The sequence below is a fragment of the Thunnus albacares genome, chromosome 7 (assembly GCF_914725855.1).
Source record: "Thunnus albacares chromosome 7, fThuAlb1.1, whole genome shotgun sequence".
NCBI classification, from domain to species: Eukaryota; Metazoa; Chordata; class Actinopteri; order Scombriformes; family Scombridae; genus Thunnus; species Thunnus albacares.
Genome location: NC_058112.1, coordinates 5984369 through 6005152, shown reverse-complemented (window position 1 = coordinate 6005152; position 20784 = coordinate 5984369). Strand labels below are relative to the sequence as shown.

Below are 20784 nucleotides of genomic sequence, written 5' to 3'. Positions count from 1 at the left end.
CTTTACTGGACAAACACACCACTCTCTAGGTATTTGCTCCCAATTTTAAACAGGAAAACATGGTGGAAATATTGTCAGATATCTCCTGAACCATCCACTGAACTCAGTTTCTGAGTTTATTTAAAATAGCACCTTGTTCAAATAGTTGTTCATTAGAGGGTGGCAAGTTAAATCAACATCCTAATACTCCCTGTAGTTATCTGATTGCTACAGCACAGATCTGGTCAGGCTCAGTTTATTCTCAGTAGAACTTTTTAGCCATGCTAGCAGCGTGGGTCTATGGATGGTGATGTCAGTCTGTTGGTCAGTCCAACACTTTGATGTAGACTGAAATACCTAAACAACAACTATTGGATGGTGCGGTGGCTGCACCACATGTCAACACCAAGTGTTAGTAGTATTCTTTTTAACACTGTTAATATACAAACATTTCAAGTAATGACAGCACACACAGCCTTTTGTTTTCATACAGCACACACTTTATTACTGGCAGTTTGTTTGCTAAATTGAGTGCACACATTTTGGTTAACATTCGTTAAATTGTTCTACCTTTGTTTTTCATGGATCAGGCAAGTCCTCCCTTGGCCAAAAGAAGTGGCACCAGTAAAGATGGCCTCTTATACTGTGACAGGTAGGAAGTGGAAGAGGCCAACTGGGTTTGCCAGAGGGGAGTCTGCCTCTCAGGATCCAGGCAACTTAAATTATTTGGGGATTTTAAGTTTTGTTGTTTTTCTTGGGTTGGACAGTTAGTTTGGTTCTAAATATTTTTTGATTTAAATCTTTGTTGATATTAAAGATTAATTTGTGATATAGAGTTAATTGTTTATTCCTGCCCCCCTTCTATGTCTGCATAGGATTGCCTGTGTGTATATACCCTCCCTTTGTGTCATTTAGTAGGTCAGTTATGTTCAGTTTCGGTTAGTTTGCTGTTTATTTAATTGATCTCAGTTTGAGTTAAAGGACCCTAGTTTTGAAATTGTTTCACACACCTGGTGCTCTTGAGCCATACTGTTTGGTCCTTGACAGATGGATTGTCATGAATATGTGTGTGTTCATGGTCCACAGAGGTTGACTAACTTTGATGATCCTCTGACTTTGACTCTAGGGCCACTGTGAGGTTGACATTTGTTTTATTGGGGGGAAATAGGAAACAACTATTAGATGGATTGGCATTAACATTAGCACAGATACAGTATCTATGGTGCCCAGAGGATACTGTAAATTCCTAGTGACTTTGGTGACTTTACCTCCAGCACCATGAGCAGGTTGACATTTGTGTCATTGATTACTATGCAGTTTGTTGCAGACATTCATGGTCTTTGTGAATTTTGGTGATCCTGACTTTTTATCTACTGCCATCAACAGGTCAAAATTTCAATTAGACCAACTGTTTTTCTTTACAATGAGCATTACAACTTGCAAGAGCTGTTAGCATGGCAGTAAACTCTTAGTCTTGTTCAGACTTAACTTCTTTAGAAAAACATTTTAACTTGCAAGATTTAATCTGGTTTTTGCAAGGCTAGGAAACAACAGGGATTATGTCATATTTGGTCCAAATTTTGTAAAATGATGCCATTCCTAAATTAATCAGTAAGTTGATTGAAAGAAAATTAATTATCAACTATTTTGATTATTGAATAATCGTTATAGCAATCTTTAAGCAAAAATGACAATGGCATTTGCTGGTTGCAGCTTCTCAAAGTTGAGGATTTGAAGCTTTCCTTTGTCATAAATGATAGTAAAACTAGACAAAACTAGACATTTGGCATCACCATGAAATTGTAACAGGCATTTTTCACTAGTTTTGTAATATTTTATAAACAAAACGATTAGTAGAGAAAATAATCAGATAAATCATTAATGAAAATAATTGTGCATGAATATTAACTTTACAATTAAATGTTCATGAGGAAAACAGTTGCTTATAGGTAATCCATTTTGATTTACAGTTACTAACCATTCAACTAAACATCACACATCAAAGCTGTCAAAGAGGTTTACCAATAGCAATAAAGGAAATTTGGGGAAAAGTTTTCTGCCAAAGGCCCTTTTGAGGAACAGCTATCCACATAAAGAAAACCATAATGGAAACAACCTTTTTGACTAAAACGACTAAAAGTGCTAGCTTCTGTTTATTTATTTGTTTGTTTTGTTCCTTTGCTTGCTCACCTACAATAACACATTAGCAGAGGCTAGGTTTATGTGATTTTATCAGAGGAGAATTTATGCACTTTGCATCCTCGTAAATATGTTGTGGGTGCAGAGAGTGAGCAGTCTTTCCCGTTCATCAGTGATGAGAGGTACTGTGCTATGGGGGCAGCTGCAGAGTGCAGAGATGTGTGCACTGTGCATGTCCAGTTTTAATAATGTATAAGTTTGGGGAGTGATCCATTAAATAAACTCACAAGTCAACATTAATCTGATCGATGGCTAACTGATGTCTATGCTTAAAACAGCACCAGTGACAGTAATATGGCCTATCTTAAATTCTGATTCGATGACTTATTGTTTTTTTTCTCATTAAATCACAGCAGTGACATCAGCTTGAGCCAAATGTAAAGTTGTGTGAAAAAGGACATTTCTCAAATTCCCAAAGTGAAGCTTTGTATAAAAACAGCCTTGTGTATTCAAGATGCGTCTATCCCAGCCCTGAAGTATTTGGACCTTGTCAGACATTTTAAAGACTAAACACACAGACACACACATGCACACATGACCTATGACCTTGTTGCTAGTGTTCTCCAGCTGCCTCGGCTCAACAATAACAATGACCTAAGACCCAGTCCCAATGTCCTCATAGGACATTAAAAGGGAGAAGAAAGTCAAAGACAGCTCTTTCTTTCCTTCTTTTTCATTTTCTTTTTTTCACAAACACCCCTATTTATTCCACACGCACACATCCGCACACAAGAACACATACGCACAAAGTAGGAACATACTGAAATGAACACAGATCTGGACATACACATGCATACACACACACATACAGACACTTCTCTGTACTTCTGTGTTGACTTCCCCATGCTTCCTTATTCACAATTTGGTTTACTTTGTGTCACGAAGTCTCATGTTCTGTCAGTCAAAAGCAGGCACAAACAACTGGCTAAAAAGCACATGAAGAAAAAGAGAGAAAGAGATGGAGAGCAGGGAGAGACATAAAAAAGATAGGGACAGAAAAGGAGCAAGAGAAACATAAAAGAAGAGGAAGGCATAGACTTAAAGAATAGACAGACAGACTGAGAGTTCTGTGAGAGAGGGGAATATAGAGATAGAACAGGCCTAACATGATAAATTGAAACTGAAATGGTACAAGGATAATACTTAAAACCTGTGTCTAGACATAAGAAAAATATAGCTTATTTTGTGTAGTGAAGCTGAGGTCTCACATGTATATGTACACACTTACCATCTAGAGCAATGGCACAACAATGACAGAGTGTATGAATAGGACGGGTGTCCATCACTGCATTTGTCCTCTGGAAAACTGCATTCTGTACGATAGCGATGATAATAATACAATTAAGACAGTATATCTAGACCAGAGTCAATGCAGTCTAATCCCAAGTAATGTTCTACATTACTTGGGATTGATCATTCCACATTCTACATTACGATGGTCATTCTACATTCTACATTATGATGGTCATTCTACATTCTACATTATGATGGTCAATGCCAAGTCAAGGCAGACAAGACCTAAGTCAAGACAGGCATGTTTGAACTCATGACAGTTCGGTACTAATTCAGTACAGTCATAGATGGCAAGTCAAGACAAGTGAGTCCCCACTGTTATGTAAGTCCCAAATCCTAAACACTGGGTTCCAAGTCAAAATGGTCAATTCCAAACTCAAGTCTGTTATGTCCCAAATCATTGCTGAAGTCAAATCTCAAGTCATGTTCCAGGTCAAGATAGTGAATGCCAAGTCAAGACAGATGCATCCCAATTCAAGACAGTCAAGTCCAAAGTCAGGGTAGGCCTATTTGAACTCAAGACAGTAAAGTCTAGAGTCAACACAAGTGAGTCAATTAAATCCCAAGTCAAGACAGTTAAGTGCCACGTGAAGACAAGAAAGACAATGTTAAATCCTGAAAGTCCTAACGGTGCATTCCAAGGCAAATCAAAGTCAAATTCAAGATGAGCAAGTCCCAAGTTAAGCCCCAAGTCAGGACAGTAAAATTCCAATTTAAGGTCAAGATAGTGAAAGCCCAGTCAAGACACTCAGATCCATTTTCCAGACAGTCAGGTCCCTAGACTAAATGTGGGTTCCTGTTTTTTTTTCATCAACTTTAAACTTTCAAATGGAAACCCTTCTTTAAGACTAGCAAGTCAACATTCAAGACAGAAAGTCCCAAATCCATACAGTCAAGTCAATCAAATTAAGACAGTCAAGTCGCATGTCAAGACAGCTAAGTCCAAGGTTAGGTCCCAAGTCCTAAACACTGGGTTCAAAGTCAAGACAATCAAATCCTCCTGTAGGCCCAGACAGTCAAGTCCTACAACAAAACAGGTACATTTCAAGTCCTACACTTTAGATTTCAAGTTGTAAACTCGATATTCTTTTCTTTTTTTCTTGTTTTTCATTCTAATTTGGCAACCCCCTGTTTGAGAGCAGTATCTGTAGTCCGAATGTGAATGGCATTTGGCTGCATGCATACCCACCATCCCGTCTGAATGTGTCAGTTCGTTAGTTTGCCTGTGCTCTCTTTGCTGCTGGTCCAGAAACGACACCTTCAATTTGTGCTTACAGTGGGGAGACAAAGTCTTTCAAGTTACCAGGCACAAGCCCAGGTGAAGTCAAGTCATTGCTGTTCGAGTCTAAACCAGGTTGCCAGTCTTTTTTCTGATTTTGTCAAAGAAGAATTCAAGGTCATCGGTCAAGTTTGACTCAAGTCCAGCTCATGTGGTTAAAGTTTCAAGCAATAGTTTTCCATCACTTGTTTACAGGATATCTGTGAGAGATGGAACGACAGACAGACAGGAAGAGAGACAGAAAGAGAGAGGTTTAGAGGGAGTGTGGGAAGACTGGCAAAGGAGCGTTTGTTTTCACTGCAGAGGCTGGCATGTCTGTGTGTGTCCACGGTTTGTCTATCTCAATCTCTTTCCCTCAATCTCTCGCTCTCTGTTGAGACGGTAAACACAGATGCTTCAGAGTGCCTGCACAAGCAAACGCCAAGCCCTGTTCAAACACACACACACACACACACACACACACACACACGCACGCGCGCACACGCACACACACACACACACACATACACATACACCATCATGCACACAAAGAGACAGAGAGCTGGAGACAGACAAAGGCAAACTCAGGCTCGAACAGACACCCAGGATCCCTGGAGAAAACTGACAATAAGAGTGATATTAGTGTGTAGGTGTGCGTTTTTGTGGCTGTGTGTGTGTGTGTGTGTGCATGCGCGTGTGGTTGGTGTGAGGACACATTGCAGGTTACTAATTAAATGCAAAGCAGTTACAAAAGAGTGAATACAGTTACAACCTTTGGGACTTTAGTGCGGAGATGAATCTTTTCAGAGGAAAAACAGGTAGACAGATAGATTGAAATGTCACATCAACACTCGAAGATGAGCTTATTTCAGAAAGTAACAAAGTTCTCTTGCCTCGATGAAGACCTTGGAGGCGCCGCCATTTTGCCTTGAGCTTTCTATCAATCAAAGCCATACTATTACTGCAGAATACCGCTGAGATCTTGGGGCTATCACCAATATTGCATCATATTACATTTTGTGTCTGAGCCACCCAACCAAGGCAGCAGTGTCACATACCCAAACAGCTACTCTGTAAAAGACTTACTCTTTGTGTGTGTGTGTGTGTGTGTGTGCAGGTTTATTTCCTAGCAAATGGAGCCAATTCTGTGGCTTGTGGCATTCAATTACACAAAACAACACTGGAGAAAAGGCAGTGTATTGTTCAATGGGTCTGTTTAATGTAAAAATAACCCCAAAGCTCTTTCTAAAATGCACAGTTATATGCACATTTTTAGAGTAACAATGCTTTGTAGAGGTGAATTTAAGAGAATTTCTTAAAGTTTCTATGAGCTGTAATGCTGCCGGTGCTGTCAAACCAAGGAGTGTGTGTGTGTTTGTGTCTTGTCTGTGTTCATGCAGACACAAAAATTTGACTTGTAAAGAAAGGTTGGATGATTTCTTTTCTGCATTTCTTTAAGTCTGTCATGTCCTTTTCTCATCTCTGTTTTTCTTGTGCGAAAGCTCTGACGTTATCAGGGTTTTGGTGTGAAAAGCTTTGACAATAACAGGCAAGTCTGTCACCTTAACTAAAGAGCGTACTCAGGGAAAAGACTAAATCACACCGAGATATATATAAGCAATGTGGTAAAGACGAAGACTTTCCATGACGAAGGCTAGCCATTACAAGCACTGGGCATTCCATCTTTTGACCTAAAGTGTGATTTTTACCTGACCTGTTACTGAATCGCTACTGAACTGCTACTGACTGCTGTCTGCAAATAAAGTAAACCTGCATTAAAACAAGCAGTTTTTCCAACTGGTATCATCATTTCTTTTCCCTAAAAGAAATGTCAAGTCATGTGTTTAATTGACAGCTGTTTTGAGTTGCTAAAGTATCTCCAATTTCAAAATACAACCTCACATTTTCTTCTATATTCCCAAGTTCTATACAAGTTATTTTTTTAAATTAGTAAATTAGTCACACCTGTCAATCACTGGCTTGTTGATGCTGTCATATATATATATATATATATATATATATATATATATATATATATATATATATATATATATATATATATATATATATATATATACATATATACATATATATATATATATATATATATATATATATATATATACATATAATATTTCATCCTCTTTTGTAGACTGGATGGAGCTGTTTTCTTCTGAGGACAGAAGAATGCTGGTTATTGGTTTATTCATGGCAACAGGGAGCTTCACTTACAGGCTATCACGGTTTCATGTCAACAATTTAACCTGCATAATAACCTAACCATAGTGCAGGGCCAATATTTTTCTGAACAAGTAAACATGGCCTTTGTGTATGTGTGCACATGTAGGGTGTGTGTGTGTTTGCGTGTGTGTCTGTTTTCCAGCCTGTTTTTGCCCACTCAGTTTGTTTAGGCTATTCTCAATAAGAAACAGCATGAATAAACTAGACAGGCTCCTACTCACACCAAGGTTGAATCACAGAGCTTCTGAGACTACAACAGTCCTCCTCAATCAATTTCTGCTTGTGGCGACGTTTTTTGTTTTTTTTTTAAATGATACCAAACAGTGGTATTTAGTTTCCTATTTCAAGCAATTTCAGTCTACCAGTTAGTAGAGTAGAGCATATTTACCATAATTTCACAAAATACGGTATATGTAAGCATTTATTTGAAAAGATACACAAGAGATGAAAAACCTCTGGATCCTCATCTAGTCTTCATCTTTGGTGCTAAATGATCTTCGCTGTAGTGTTTATGTATGCAACTTCAAGATCAATTGTCAGTCAAACAGTGTGAGCACTAATGCACGAGTGCAAAATGTCAAGACCCAAGGTTCAGTTTCCAGTAATGATGCCTCCAATTTGCTCTCGCTTGCATTCTATCAAACACAATGTTTGTTGGTGGGAAGCCAGTGAGGGATCAGTTGTTGTTGCTGCATTAGTGACATCTACTCGTTGGTTGGGGCATATATGAATACCAACAACTCATGTTGCTCTGCCTCCTGTGAATGAACCTCAATCCAATTCTGGGTATAGCTTGTTATGTTATCTGTGATACAGATTATCATAATGGCCATTTATTTATCTGAAAATGCTTTGCACTTGACTTGTAAAAATCTATTATGCTCACATTTCTTACATCAAATCACAAAACCCTCAAAATGATTTGTCACCTCCCTGAGCTCATTTTCTCCGACACTTGAGGAACCACAACTGAGTCCCTAGAGAACCATGGAGTGCAGTAAGTAGGAAATAATGGCCTCACACTCATAGTCTTGATGCATTATGTATTTAATAAGTCATGATCAGTGCAATCAGTGCAGAGCACAGCATTATTTATGCAGACTTCACGCATCTGAACCAACCGGCTTGTCAAGCATAATAAATAAACATTGTGTAAACTGTTCTGTGGTTCCACTGAAAGTTACTTGAAGATGTCCTTGTGAATTCCTGTTAATCAGAAAACAAGGAGGGGGTGCAAGTCTTGGGCTCCTGTAGTATTTATTTGTCTTATGGTGCTTAGAGAGGCAATAATTACGCTAGGATCACATTTGAGCATGATTATACTACATATCAGGTCACCATCATTTCAACCTCGTGCACATCTTACACATCCTTTTCTTTAAAGCTCTCTAAGCTCTGCTTCACTTATGTAATTGCTTCAGTCTGAAACCTATGACTTGCTGTGCCACTTTAAACTGATTTGGTTTGTTTATCCCCAGCTAAACTCAGAACCCTAGATAATCTGTGCAAGAAAAAAAGAAGATAATATCTCATGTCTGCTCATCTCTCCCCTTATCCAAACAAACTCTGCTTGTCTCCCTGAGCAATAACACGTTGCTGGCCTAGATAAATATGACCCACGTCCCACACTAATGCAAAGAGGGCTGGGAAAAACACACATGCAGACCCACACGTATACACACATGCCCATTCGGTGCATATATAAGTACAAAGACACTCATTCCCAACCAAACAATGACTTGCAGACTCAGAGGGATACTGAGTCTCACACACACACACACACAGATGCACACTCGCAGACATACTCTCTAAGGTCTGACACATTAAGACAGAAGTCCTTTAATGGTAGTATTGGGGACAAAGAGCAGATTATTGCTTAAGGAAAAAACAATGAGCAGCGACTCTCGTGGTTGTGGTGTTTTAGTGAAACAGCAGGCGGGCACATTCCAGGACAGATGCCAGAAACAACCGAAGTACCAGAGAGCGAGCAGAGAGAACAGCCGTACAGGGAACCACAACTGTGTTCATTTGGCTCCTCTTCCACTGCACAATAACAATCATGACATTGCAAAACTCGCTACATAATTAACTTGTGGAAAATAAACTGTCAGGAATATGAATTGTTCTATAAACTTCACTTTACATAAGTATTATTATGTAAACCTCTCTGATAAAAAGAAGCTGAGTTTGATGGATTGAGGTCATTTAGATAAAGAGCCAGACTGACTGTCATGCTGCATCTCCTCTTATCCACCTGCTAATATAACTGTGACTAAAAGGACGGCGTATTTAATAAATCAAATCGTTCTCAAACTAATTTTTGTTATTATAAGAATCCAATGAGATAACGTTGTGTGCTTATAATGAAGCGTCATGCAAGACACACTTTTCAGAACTTTTCTGATCCAAATATATTCTTTAAACACTTGACAATGTTCTGGCAGCAGCTTATCTCTGGAGGCCTTAATCGTTTTCCACATGTGGATAAAAGTGTCAATTACAACTGTCAATTACAGAACGAGAAGTGTCTGATGGATTTGCCAATATGAATTAAAGAGATTGCAAAGCCAGATTGTCAACTTCAATTTTGCTCCAGCTCAATCTACAATGTTCCAGCCTCTGCTCTACTCCTGGTCTCCGCCTCACTCAGGACTCTGTTGGGCCTGTGAGGTTGAGACTGTGAGGTGTTTATTGTGCAAAGAGCAGAAATCAAATAGAGCAGAGTGAGCTGAGATGTTTGAGCTTGAACTGTTTAAACTAAAACGATCCGAGCATGTTAACAGCACTTTGTGACTGCCCAGCTGCTTTCCACAGTGGGTGTCTCACACTTTCCTTCATCGTGATTCAGACAAAACCACAATCCTACTGAAGGCACATTTTTATAAATAAACAAATTGTTTCAATTATTGGTGTTCATTCTCAAATGTCACTGATTTAATTGATGCCACACTTTTTATATTTTATCTTGTGGCTGTTATTGTTTTATCATTTGTAAAGCACTGCATAAACTCGCAAAGGATGTTCATAATTTCAGAGGTAGGAAAACTCGGAGAGCCGATCCAGAGCCAGTGCTGCTGTGAGAGGTCAAACCTCAGCCAGGCATCAAGAGTTTATACCACATAAGAAGCAAAGATCCAGTAGCAAGAGGAACAAATGAGCAACTTAATCACTGTAGATTTTTTGAAACTGCATTTTCATTTGGATTTGGATCAAAAAATACACATGGTGATAGAGAAACATGAGATACATGTGCCAATTTTTCATTTAAATCAGTGCAGTATTTCTGAAAACCGCAAAAATGTTCATAATTGTCCATCTTGCAATTGTTGCAAATTTCAAGATCCACTAATCATTTGTTCCTTGGCCCATGGCTGGACTGTCAACCACGTTTTATTTGAATTTGGTAACATCCCAACTAACAGACTAACAAATGGAACTGAAAACACCCTCGGTGAGGGTAACAAACGGATCAGTTACTTCCAGATCTATTCTACAAGGAAAATCCTAATGCTACAGCATACTTATGACAAAAATGGGTTTCCAACTTTGTGGCAACTGTTGGAAGAAACCTCTTTCCTGTTTCAACATGATATTCCCCCCGTGCACAAAGCCAGGTCCATAAAGACATGCTTTTCCTGGTTTGGTGTAGAAGAACCGGGCTGACCTTTGGGATGGAACTACAACTATAAGCCAGGCCTTATCTCCCCACATCAGTGGTTGACCTCAATGATGAATGGGAGCAAATCCCCACAGCCAGGATCCAAAATTCTGCAGAAAGCCTTCACTGGAGAGTGCTGTTACAGCAGCAGATAAATGCTCATGGTTTGGGAATGTGTCTAATGTTGAGGTTACTTACTCTTAGCCATACAGTGTACATTACACTCAGTTGCCAGTTTATTAGGTCCACCTTGGTTAAAACTTAAGCAGGCTAACACAACTGCCCTACAATATATCCTTCAAGATTCAAGATGTTTATTTTCTCTCCGGTTGTACAAGAACACTCGTGTGAAATTCTTTAACTGGGAGGCTCCATTACAGAAAACAGCAAATAAATGTATATAAGGCATATATTAAATATATAAATATATATATATATAAGCAATAAAAGGTGCATGTACAATCATTAATCAGACATTGCACAGATGTTTAGATTGCACTGCTCAGTTTTCAATCCCTTGACTTACAGGCTTTTGGCAGAGTCACCACATATCTTACATTGTAAAAAGCTGAGTTACTCAGAAATACCAAGACCTTTACTAAACAGATTTTAAAATAATTGTTATGAAGAAAATAGTTTTGTGCAATTTAACTGTCTTTGCCTGTATGTTCACAGGTCTGTATATGAATAGATACAGGAGAGGGGATATCAGAACCATGTTGATAGGACATTCTGAGCCTTAAGTAATATCAAAAAATGATGGTCATAATAATGATAATGTAATTCAAAGTTTTGGAACTACAGTTCCCATTATACTGTAGTTTTATATGACGGGAAGTAATGTTCCCATAGAGTCAGTGTGAGTTAGCTGTGGGCTACACCTGAGCTCTGTTCATTTAGCCTTTCTGGCAACATTCTGGCAAACGAGTGAATGAACTATTAGCAGTTCCTCTTTGCACTGTGAACATGGATATACAGACATTCCCTGAAATCACTGGATTACTGTGACACTGAAGAAAACTCAAAACTTGATGATTAAAGGGGCAGTTGCAAGAAGCTTTTTTTTTTCTTTTTTACTTCAAAGCACATTTATGGACATTTATCTGTGATCGGGACATCTGAGATATTTATGGCCCTGAAAAGTTATAGTCATCCTCAATCACACCAGATGTGTATCATGCCTGTGTGCTCAGATTTGACTGAATTAAGACTCTGAGAAGAAGGAGTGGGGTCATTGACGCAAGTCGCATCCACTGGGTGCAAAGGGTTCAGAGGAACAGCGTCAAACAGTGTTTCCTCAAACTGAAATGTAAACATTGTTATTGTCACACAAGCATGCGCCAGCCTTGATTGACTGTTCATTCACATAACAGGAACTGATTTGGTCACTAAAAGTTTATTTCACTGCGTCATCAATGAAAAACCCAAATATAGTGGACATTTCATACCACCCACACTGTTTCACTTGCCAACAGATGTTTCCAACATCATTTTTTTTTAAAAGGAGGATCTTAGGTTTAAAACAAAGAGTTGGTTAAAAACCTTACATTCACTGTTCAGTCTGCATGTGGAGAAAAACAACATGATGATTACATCATGATGTAAAATCAACATTATTATTTGTTTAAAGGTCAGAAGTCTGGTGGAACCAGGAAGCAAAATCTCCGTCCTCTCTTCAAGCAGCTGGCTACATAAAAGCAGCCTCCTGCTCTGTTTGGTAAGAGTCTGGTTAGGATCAGCGTGTGGAAACACAGCCGCATATGTGTGTTCCTGTTTACACTGAGCGGGAGGTAATTGAGGAAGTCTGGGGAGCTCTCTGCTGCTCAGCGGGAGCTGTGTTACTACTGAACGCAACATCTCACATCTCTCTCCTGCTTTCTCCCCAGCTCCCTCTGTTTATCTCTTTTCTCTCTGTCCTCACATGCCTCTTCCCTCTCTGTTCTCCTTGCCCTCTCCTTCCTCTCCTTCTTCCGCTGGAGGAAATATCTGCTTCTTAGAAGGAAGGATGCCATATCTGCCTCACCCTAGAAGAGCTGCACCAAAGAGGAGACAGGATTTTCTTTTCTCCTCCACCACAACAGGAGAGCTCAGTGTTCTAGCTTCATCTGTGGGAGCTGTGTTGCATCTGTCAGCGACACCTCCTTTTAACCTCCATATCAGGAGACAGCAGGGAGCAGCTAAGTCGACTCCCATGTGCATTAAAGCATGCAAATGAGTTCATCTTTGCGAACTTTCCCAGAAAGCTCAGAGCGCACTCAGTATGCAGAGATTCCCCTGTTTCTCTCCACACCTGCTTATCCTTACCTGAAACTGGCCGGTGTAGTCATCGTCTGTGGTGCCCTCTCTGCCCTCCTTCAGCGCGATGAGGGTGAAACCTCTGAAATAAGCAGGGCTGGCTGCCAGGAGGACCACTGTAGGGAGGACAGAGAGTGTGTTTTCACTCCACAGAGACACTGAGCAGTACAGAGGCTTTACATTGACGCATCAGGGTCGCACTGCATGACGCAGGGTCACCCAGGATGAAGCCGAGGGGGAAAGCAGCATTCCTGTGAGCATCAGTGCGATATGGAAGAGTGAGGACTGTAAATAGGAGCTTAGCATCTCACCTTAGAATAATGTAGAGCCTATAAATCCCATGTAGGGAGTCTGGTGCGGGGAGCAGGCCAGGAATGAAAGCTATATACAGTAATGAGATGAGGGTGAAATTTTATTCAGTACGTCTCACCCTTGTACCCTAATTATTTTGATGCCTCCTTTAGTAAAATCATTTTACAAAGAAAACCATCTTTTAAACCTGACCTTGCATTTTCACACCAGCTCATTTATCTTCAAACTCACTCCCAGCACCAAGAGGGAAGATGTCAATATTTTCAATCTTATCTGTTTTTTAAAAAAGTGAACTTATTTGCTACTTAAAGGCAGTAGAGGCTTATGGAATAACTTCTTTTTTTTTATCTCTGGATGGTGTCCTTCACAGGTCCCTAATAGCTGATTAGAATTTATTCCCAGATTAGTAAATGTGGCGTCACAGCCAAAAATTGCATGATCTAAAGTAAGATCTCGGTGGGAGACTCTAAGACAAGGTGATCCTCCTTTTTCCTCCTTGTTTTTGTGTCAAAACTGTAGCATGAGATGAGAAAGAAGAGAAACGGTTTTAAACTGTTGTATTTTAAGTTGAAAACTGCTTATTGTTCAGTTTTAAACTCACCAAGAATCTCTAAGTAAGCCAGCGTTTTTTTTTCTCTATGTGGCCAAATCCAACAGGCAGGATTGCGACTTTAAATGTGTAGGGGTCAGCTTAATTGGAGCCAGATCTATATGTGCTGTTTGTTTGTGTGTGTGTGTGTGTGTGTGTGTGTGTGTGTGTGTGTGTGTGTGTCCACTTGCATGCAGGGAGAGGGGAGGAAGTGAATATAGGTCAGACATTATAACACTAAGTAGCCCTATCAAACCACAAGCCGCTCTGCAGGAGCCAGGGTAGGCAGACCGAATAGTTTGGAAATTTTGTTCCGCAGGCTGTAGTTTCTAATGCATTTTTAGAATACTTGGGTTAAATGTTAGAGGGAACATGGTGGTTATACATAAAGACTCAAGTTTTCCAGTAATAAATAAAGATAGAGAGTACACGTGCACCGTTTTCCATCTTGATAAACAGTCCACTTGATACATTTCGTGCAGGTTTACGCACAGATTGGGCAGATGGAGTCTGAAAACAAACTCTACCTCTATAAGTGCTGCCAGGCTGGTAGGTTTCCGGGTCCCCATCCATTCTGAGCCTGAACTCATGGTGCCCATCCCTCCGGGTCCCCTGGGTCTGCGCCCGTAGGATCCGCCCGCAGTACCCGTCCGACCTGCCTCCGGAAGGCTCCTCCACGAAAGCGACGGCGTTGCACACAAAACTAAAGACTAAATAATACTGCAAAAGCAGCAGATGCAAATACATTCCCATTTCGGAGCCGTATAGCCCGGAGATGAGTCTACAGTGGCAGTTCAATCAAAAACAAAAACCCAGTAGTGAAAAAGCGAAACAGCGGACAGAGGATCAGTTCCAGCTCCTTCCCCAGGAACTCCCTCCAAACTACAGCAGCGTCACAGTCAGTGGTAAAGGTGACGAGAGCGAGACGGAGACGATCCCATCCTGAACTGGAGAGCGCGTCTGAGGCGCACCACGGAGAAGCGGTGCTGAGCGGGGAGAGAGGACAGAGGCGCCGCTGCTGTTCCCGGATCACTGTGTTGATAGAGAGCCTGGAAGCAGCGGGGGGCCGCCAAATAACCGAGCGCGGGTGCACGCGGCTGTCTCCTTGACTTGAAGCGAGGGAAGGTCCAAACTGGAGTTCCGCACTATAATAAGAGCCAGCCCCCCCTAATACACACACAGAGAGACACACACACGCGCAGTAAACACGCTGTCTGTGTGTGTGTGTGGGGGGGGATCTCACACATGAAGCTGCCTCTTCGGGGGAAAATACAAATGTTCTGCCTGATGTGCTAATACGACAACTACTTTTGAATTCTGTATAGACTGTGAGCTACATGGAGGTTGAAAGACATGAAGTTAAGTTAGTCATTACAAACTCAAAAGTGAGTCTAGTCATATTAAAAGTAAATGAGAAATACAGTTCTGTTTATTAATCGTCATCTCTGTGCGCATTTACGCATCTTTTTCTCCAAAATTGACATGTTTCATGAAACAAATGAACAACGAACATGACTTCATTTTCTGCCCTGTGTAGTGAGTATTGTGGGCAACATGGGAATTGAAAGATTTCATGAAATTAGATAGGGTCATTGTAAACTAAACAGTGGGCAACATAGACTAAGTGTTTACTGGTCGCATTTACGCACATGACGAGTTTGTCGTGTTTCATGAAAAAATGATAAACGAACATCACTTAATATGACTTCCTGACAAGCATTAGATGCTGTGTAGCTGCCAATATGCTGCGCTCTCTGGCTATAATAGACTCAAGGACACCTGAGCAGAGGCTTGGAGAACAACGAACTTCAAATGTTGAGTAATTGAATTTACTCCATTCTCATGATAAATTATTTACATTCCAATAAAGCTTTTCAAAAGAACTAACCTGATGTATGTTTATTTGATCATTTCTTATGGATTCATGCACATGCACATTTTTCTACATAAACATTGGTGTATGTGAAACACTTTCTCAGCTTTCCTCACGGCATCTCCTCACACACCGACTGTAATCCCTTTGTAAACACTTTTAGATACACATGCACTCACAATAAGAGTGAGCAGTGTGTGCCGGCCAGCAGGTGTCGCAAGAGTATCTTCGCACCTTTAGGTCGTCTGGAGCTACTTAGTAAATTTGTCACTCTCCTCATCACTGCACCCCTTTTACTCTTCCATCTTCTCAAGTTTTATTATGGTGTAGAGAAAAGTATGAGGGATTATGGAAATGCAGGGTTTAAGGTCTCATATTAAATGCGTAGTTTGGAGCAGACTGAAGCAAGAAGTTGAAGTTAGATGATATTTTGATCCATTTCCCCCTTTTTACTTTATTTTGTTCCTTATGACATTTTCAATCCTCCTTTTCTTCTGACATGATTACAAAGAAACATGCACAACTTTGATTAACTGCAGCTTTCCTCATTTATTTAAAATACTATAATCAAGATCAACGTCTATTTTTTCAGTAACAAATGTTTGTGGGTTTGTGTGTAAATAATGAAACCTCACGGAAATAAACTGAATGAAATAAACTTCCACCCAACCGATTTGTTCTCGTATGCATGGCTTTGTTTCTGCATCGCCAAACATGTGGTGTGTGTGTGTGTGTTTGTGTGTGTGTGTGTGTGTGTGTGCGTCCAAACCTGGGAAGTATTACCTAACTGAAAAACTCTCCTCGGAGCTGGAGATGGTTAAACTAACAGCATCAGCCTGCATGTCTGTGTGTGATGGATCCCATCTGGAGTGACTCTGCACTATAAACTCACTGACGGATGGCTGACGTCTGGAGTGTACCCTTGACCAAGATTTGGAGTCAAAACAACCCACTGACCTTTCAGAATGAAAACAACCTGTTTGCACACCCGCCAGTAACATTCCTGCATTCAAACATCCAACTTTTTTTTTAATTTTTTTTTTTTATGTGGTGTGAAATCTTCTAGTCTGCCCGCTTGAACATCATGTGAAATGACCATGGGGAGTTTCATGCTGTTCAAAATTCACACTCAGGGTTGTTTACTGGCTCAGGGTAGTTTTCTCTGATACAATATTTACTCGTATAGCCTACATATTTTAAGTTAGACAGATTCACCAGAGTGCGAAATAGTCTGCCTACTGTCCCACAGCCACTCTTAATAACATATGCATTTGTCTTTAGTCAACTTAAATAAGACTTTCATGAGGGTAATAAGGTTCTGATACAGGAAGAAAGGGCCAAAAGGGTGTATTAAATATGAAAATTGCACTGATCTTGTGTGGAAGTCATTTCCTCTAATGCCTCAATATTGTGCTCAAGTGTGTAATAGAATTTCTGATTATTTTACAAAGCTTTTTTTTTTTTAAAAATTCAGCTCAAAGAAGACATTCACTTCATTTAAGGGCCCTGTTGCTATCTGGAGTAATGAAGATGGATTGAATGGATTGAATTGTGTAGGCTATGTGCTCATTGTTACAAGAACACATTCCTCACTTTGTCTTGTGTTTCCATAAATGGTGATGGAGACATATTTCACTCAAGTAGAAGTGCCGCCACTTCATATCAATTTCACTTTTTTCAGAGTGCCTGTCAAGAAAATACAAATAAACATCAGTTTCCTATATAGTGAAGTGCTTTAAGGCCATAGGTCACTTGTGTGCCAAGATGACTGGTAGAAAAAAAAAAGTCCAACAATGTCTCATGTTCAGTGTCCACACACATTCTGGAGTCACCCTGTTTTGTTTACAGCAAAGACAGAACTTCTTGAGTACTGTTTGTAGTCACTGAGCTAAGCTAGTTGTTGATTGTTAGTAGGCTGGCTGTTTGCTAAACCACAATTTCTCGCTTTCTATTTCTACATGAGGTTTATATATTGAAAATGTGACATGTCAGTATGTACGTTTTTGGTGTTGTTGGAAGGAACCTTTAATGGACTCATAGACTGTATATAAAGATGGACCCAGGGAGGTGTAATATCACCAATTGGTTTCTATTGGAGCCAGTTTGAAGTAGAGGTCTTCACAGGTCCAATCGGTTCTGAGGAACAAGGTAAAGGAAAAGGAGAACAGGGAAGTAAAACCAGCTGGAACATCAGCTGTTTGCTCCTGTTTTATGCAAACAGTCGACAAAGATGAGAAAAAGGTTCTGACGAGGGAACTGAAGTCAAAGTTATTTTAGGAAAATCAGTCGTCTACAAGATTTATGCTGTTAAATTAACTTTGGAATTTGATTCACTGATATTATATTTATTAATAATTCATATTAAATAAAATAAAGAGTAAATACCCAGTTGGCTACAAAAGGTTTTATTGTTGTTACAGGAGGTGGAATAGGATCAGTTATTATATGTTAATAAATTATATGCTATACATTTATGTTTGAAACACAAATTAACACACAATAACACACAATTATTTTTGTTTCTATGATTTTACATTCATTCTTAGGACATAATTATTATAATATTGCTGCTCTTTCCCACTGCATCACGCTGCTGCTGGTGTTTGTGTTCTCTCTCTGTTCTGGTCGACCACATTTTGGATCTGGTCTGTTATGCTCTGGACTATCAGCTCTTTTTTGAAAATTAATTTATGCACGTCAGGTTCAGGTAGATTTTCCATGGGTCCGTGGGTCCGTCTGGAGACACACCCACTACCTCAGACCAAAGCTAACACTAGCTTACTGTGAACACCGAGCGCTGCACATTTAGGCTAATGTTAGCTACTTTAGTTAAATTGTGCTAACAATAGCCTGACTGCGAGTCTGATAGAGACCATAATGGCTCATTGAACACTACTGGGTCAAAACCTAGTATATGGCTGGACCATGTATAGTCAATGTGTGTAATTGTGGCCAATTTGTTACAGGGATAGTCAGTGGTATTGTCTATAATGTGGTATTAAATGTTCATCTGCAATTTTCTGTTGTGGACCCAGTAATATTTGTTGTTAAAGTGTACTGAAGTAGCATATCACATGACATGGTTAAGCTACATTTGAATAAAAAAGAAAGGGGGGTATAAATACAGTTGGAAGAACAATATTTTCTACTCATATCTTGGGATGTTTGATTTGAAAGAGAACTTTTAATTCTAAAAAAAATCAAGCGTCAAATCAAGTCTCATGTTTTACCTGCAAGACTCGTGTTTTAATGCTGTTGTTCATCGTTTGTGATGTGAAAATATCAAAGAAATAAAAAGCTTGAGCCCTGGTATTAGTTCAGTTATAAAATCCAAACGCGCCGCAGAGCATCTCTCCTGCCAGTTGCTGACAGTGCTGTCAGCCGGAGAGTCGATAACACTGGATGGTTGAGGAGGAGATGCAGAGATGCAGGTATGTGTCTGTTTAAACAGGACTTTAACCAACTTCATTTAACACTGCAGCTGAGAGCGACGGAGCAGAAATAAAGTCACTCTGTGTCGCTGCTGTCCTCCGCTCCCATCATCTCACGCCAATTCATTTTGACAGAGCAATGGCCAATGGTGAAACTCCAACACTTGGCCGGCCAACCAATGGTGAAACTTCATCACTCTCTCAGGAACTCACTCACCCACTCATGGACAATCGCAGTTATAGGGCTGGTCCATGGCTGGTCTAGCCAAAAAAATGGTTTGATTGACTCAATATTTCTAGGGAAGTTGACGCTTTTTGAATGGGAGTCAATTGGAGCCAGGGATTTTTTGGAAACCAGCATCCAGCGGCTGTCAGTGGCTTCAGCCTTAAGCTGTGATAGTTGCCGCTTGGATGGGGCTAAGTAGTGTAACAGACAAAAATGTAAAAAGTCATGCAGCTTATTAATTTTGCAACTCAGCAATTGGTAAAGTATGATGTAATTACTTATTATGAGTAATAAGTAATGAGTAATTGATAAATTATTTCAATTAACTTGCCCACCACTGACTGAGACCTAGCTTACCTCCCAGTGTGCCTTGCTGCTGGAACAAACCTGCTGAAAGTCATGTTTCAAAACTTATAGGCATATTTCACAACTTCAAGAAATGGGAAATGTGGAGAACTGTCACACCTCCTTGCTTGTCAAAAAAACAGGCAGGTAAAGATTACCACTCTTTCACGCCATCACCTACTAATGAATATCTTGCAACAAAATGCTAAGTGGGCCTAAGTGTACGTGGTTAGCACTATTCCAGGATTAGTGCTAACTGCCAAAAGTTAGGACCTTAATGTGAGAACATGAGAATTTTCATTGGCTTGTTCATTGGTTTGGTTAAAAAAACATAAAATCTGACAAGATAAAGACACAATGGACGATTCTCTTTGCATATTAACAAACAGATCAGATGTTGACTTGTCAAATGCATGTGGAACTAATAACATCGGTAATGGCTGCACTCCTTTTCAGTGTGGGAATACAAAGGAACATCAGAGAGATTGCTGAACACTTGATTATTGCTTGATTGAATATACTGAACACATTGTATTTTAGTTTTATAGAGTGCACGAGACAGCATGGAGATGATTCCAATGCCTTTTCTCTAATTAGATATCTAATATCATGTGTAACCAGATATCATGAGTCAAACTCTTGACAAGTCACATCAATAGTCACCGTCAGTTGAAAAGCTTGCATTTCGATATTTGGTGATTTTAAGATTTTCAGATAACATGAAGGATTTAGTGCCTTTTTATGAGCTGAGTCTTATGTCAGAAAAACACTGAAAACCCACTGAATTGCCTTAAATTGCATTATCACAAAGCCTATAACAAAGCTTTTTTTCCCCCTTATTTCATAAAAAGTTGACATTTTGGAGATACACACACATGCAGTTCTCTGACAGAATCTTCCTAACATACTTGCTCGCTGCATGAAAAATTGTCCAGATATACTACGAGCGATGTTGCAGCAGAGTCTGAGTGTGTGAGATGTTTATAAATGCACTGGACAGAGCAGAGGGACAGATAGTTGCTGAGTGCCTGTAGGAGAGAGTCAGGAGCAGATCCGGAGCTTCGGGATGAATAACATCCACGAGT

At 39.9% G+C, this 20784-nt stretch overlaps 1 protein-coding gene across 3 annotated transcripts in view; it reads right to left on the bottom strand.

Annotated features, from left to right (window-relative positions):
* spon1b (spondin 1b) overlaps positions 1-15018 on the bottom strand; it is a 97724-nt gene extending 82706 nt beyond the window's left edge. The window contains exons 1-2 of one of the 3 annotated variants that reach the window (XM_044356351.1): positions 14352-15018; positions 12933-13039 (exon numbers count right to left, since the gene is read on the bottom strand). In XM_044356351.1, coding sequence (XP_044212286.1) covers positions 12933-13039; positions 14352-14577 — 333 coding nt within the window. In that variant the 5' untranslated portion in view covers positions 14578-15018. Of the gene's footprint in view, positions 1-549; positions 1092-3406; positions 3549-12932; positions 13040-14351 lie in introns of those variants that run through there. The other 2 variants (XM_044356352.1, XM_044356353.1) reach the window with 2 other exon arrangements.
* Positions 15019-20784: the final 5766 nt, after the last annotated feature.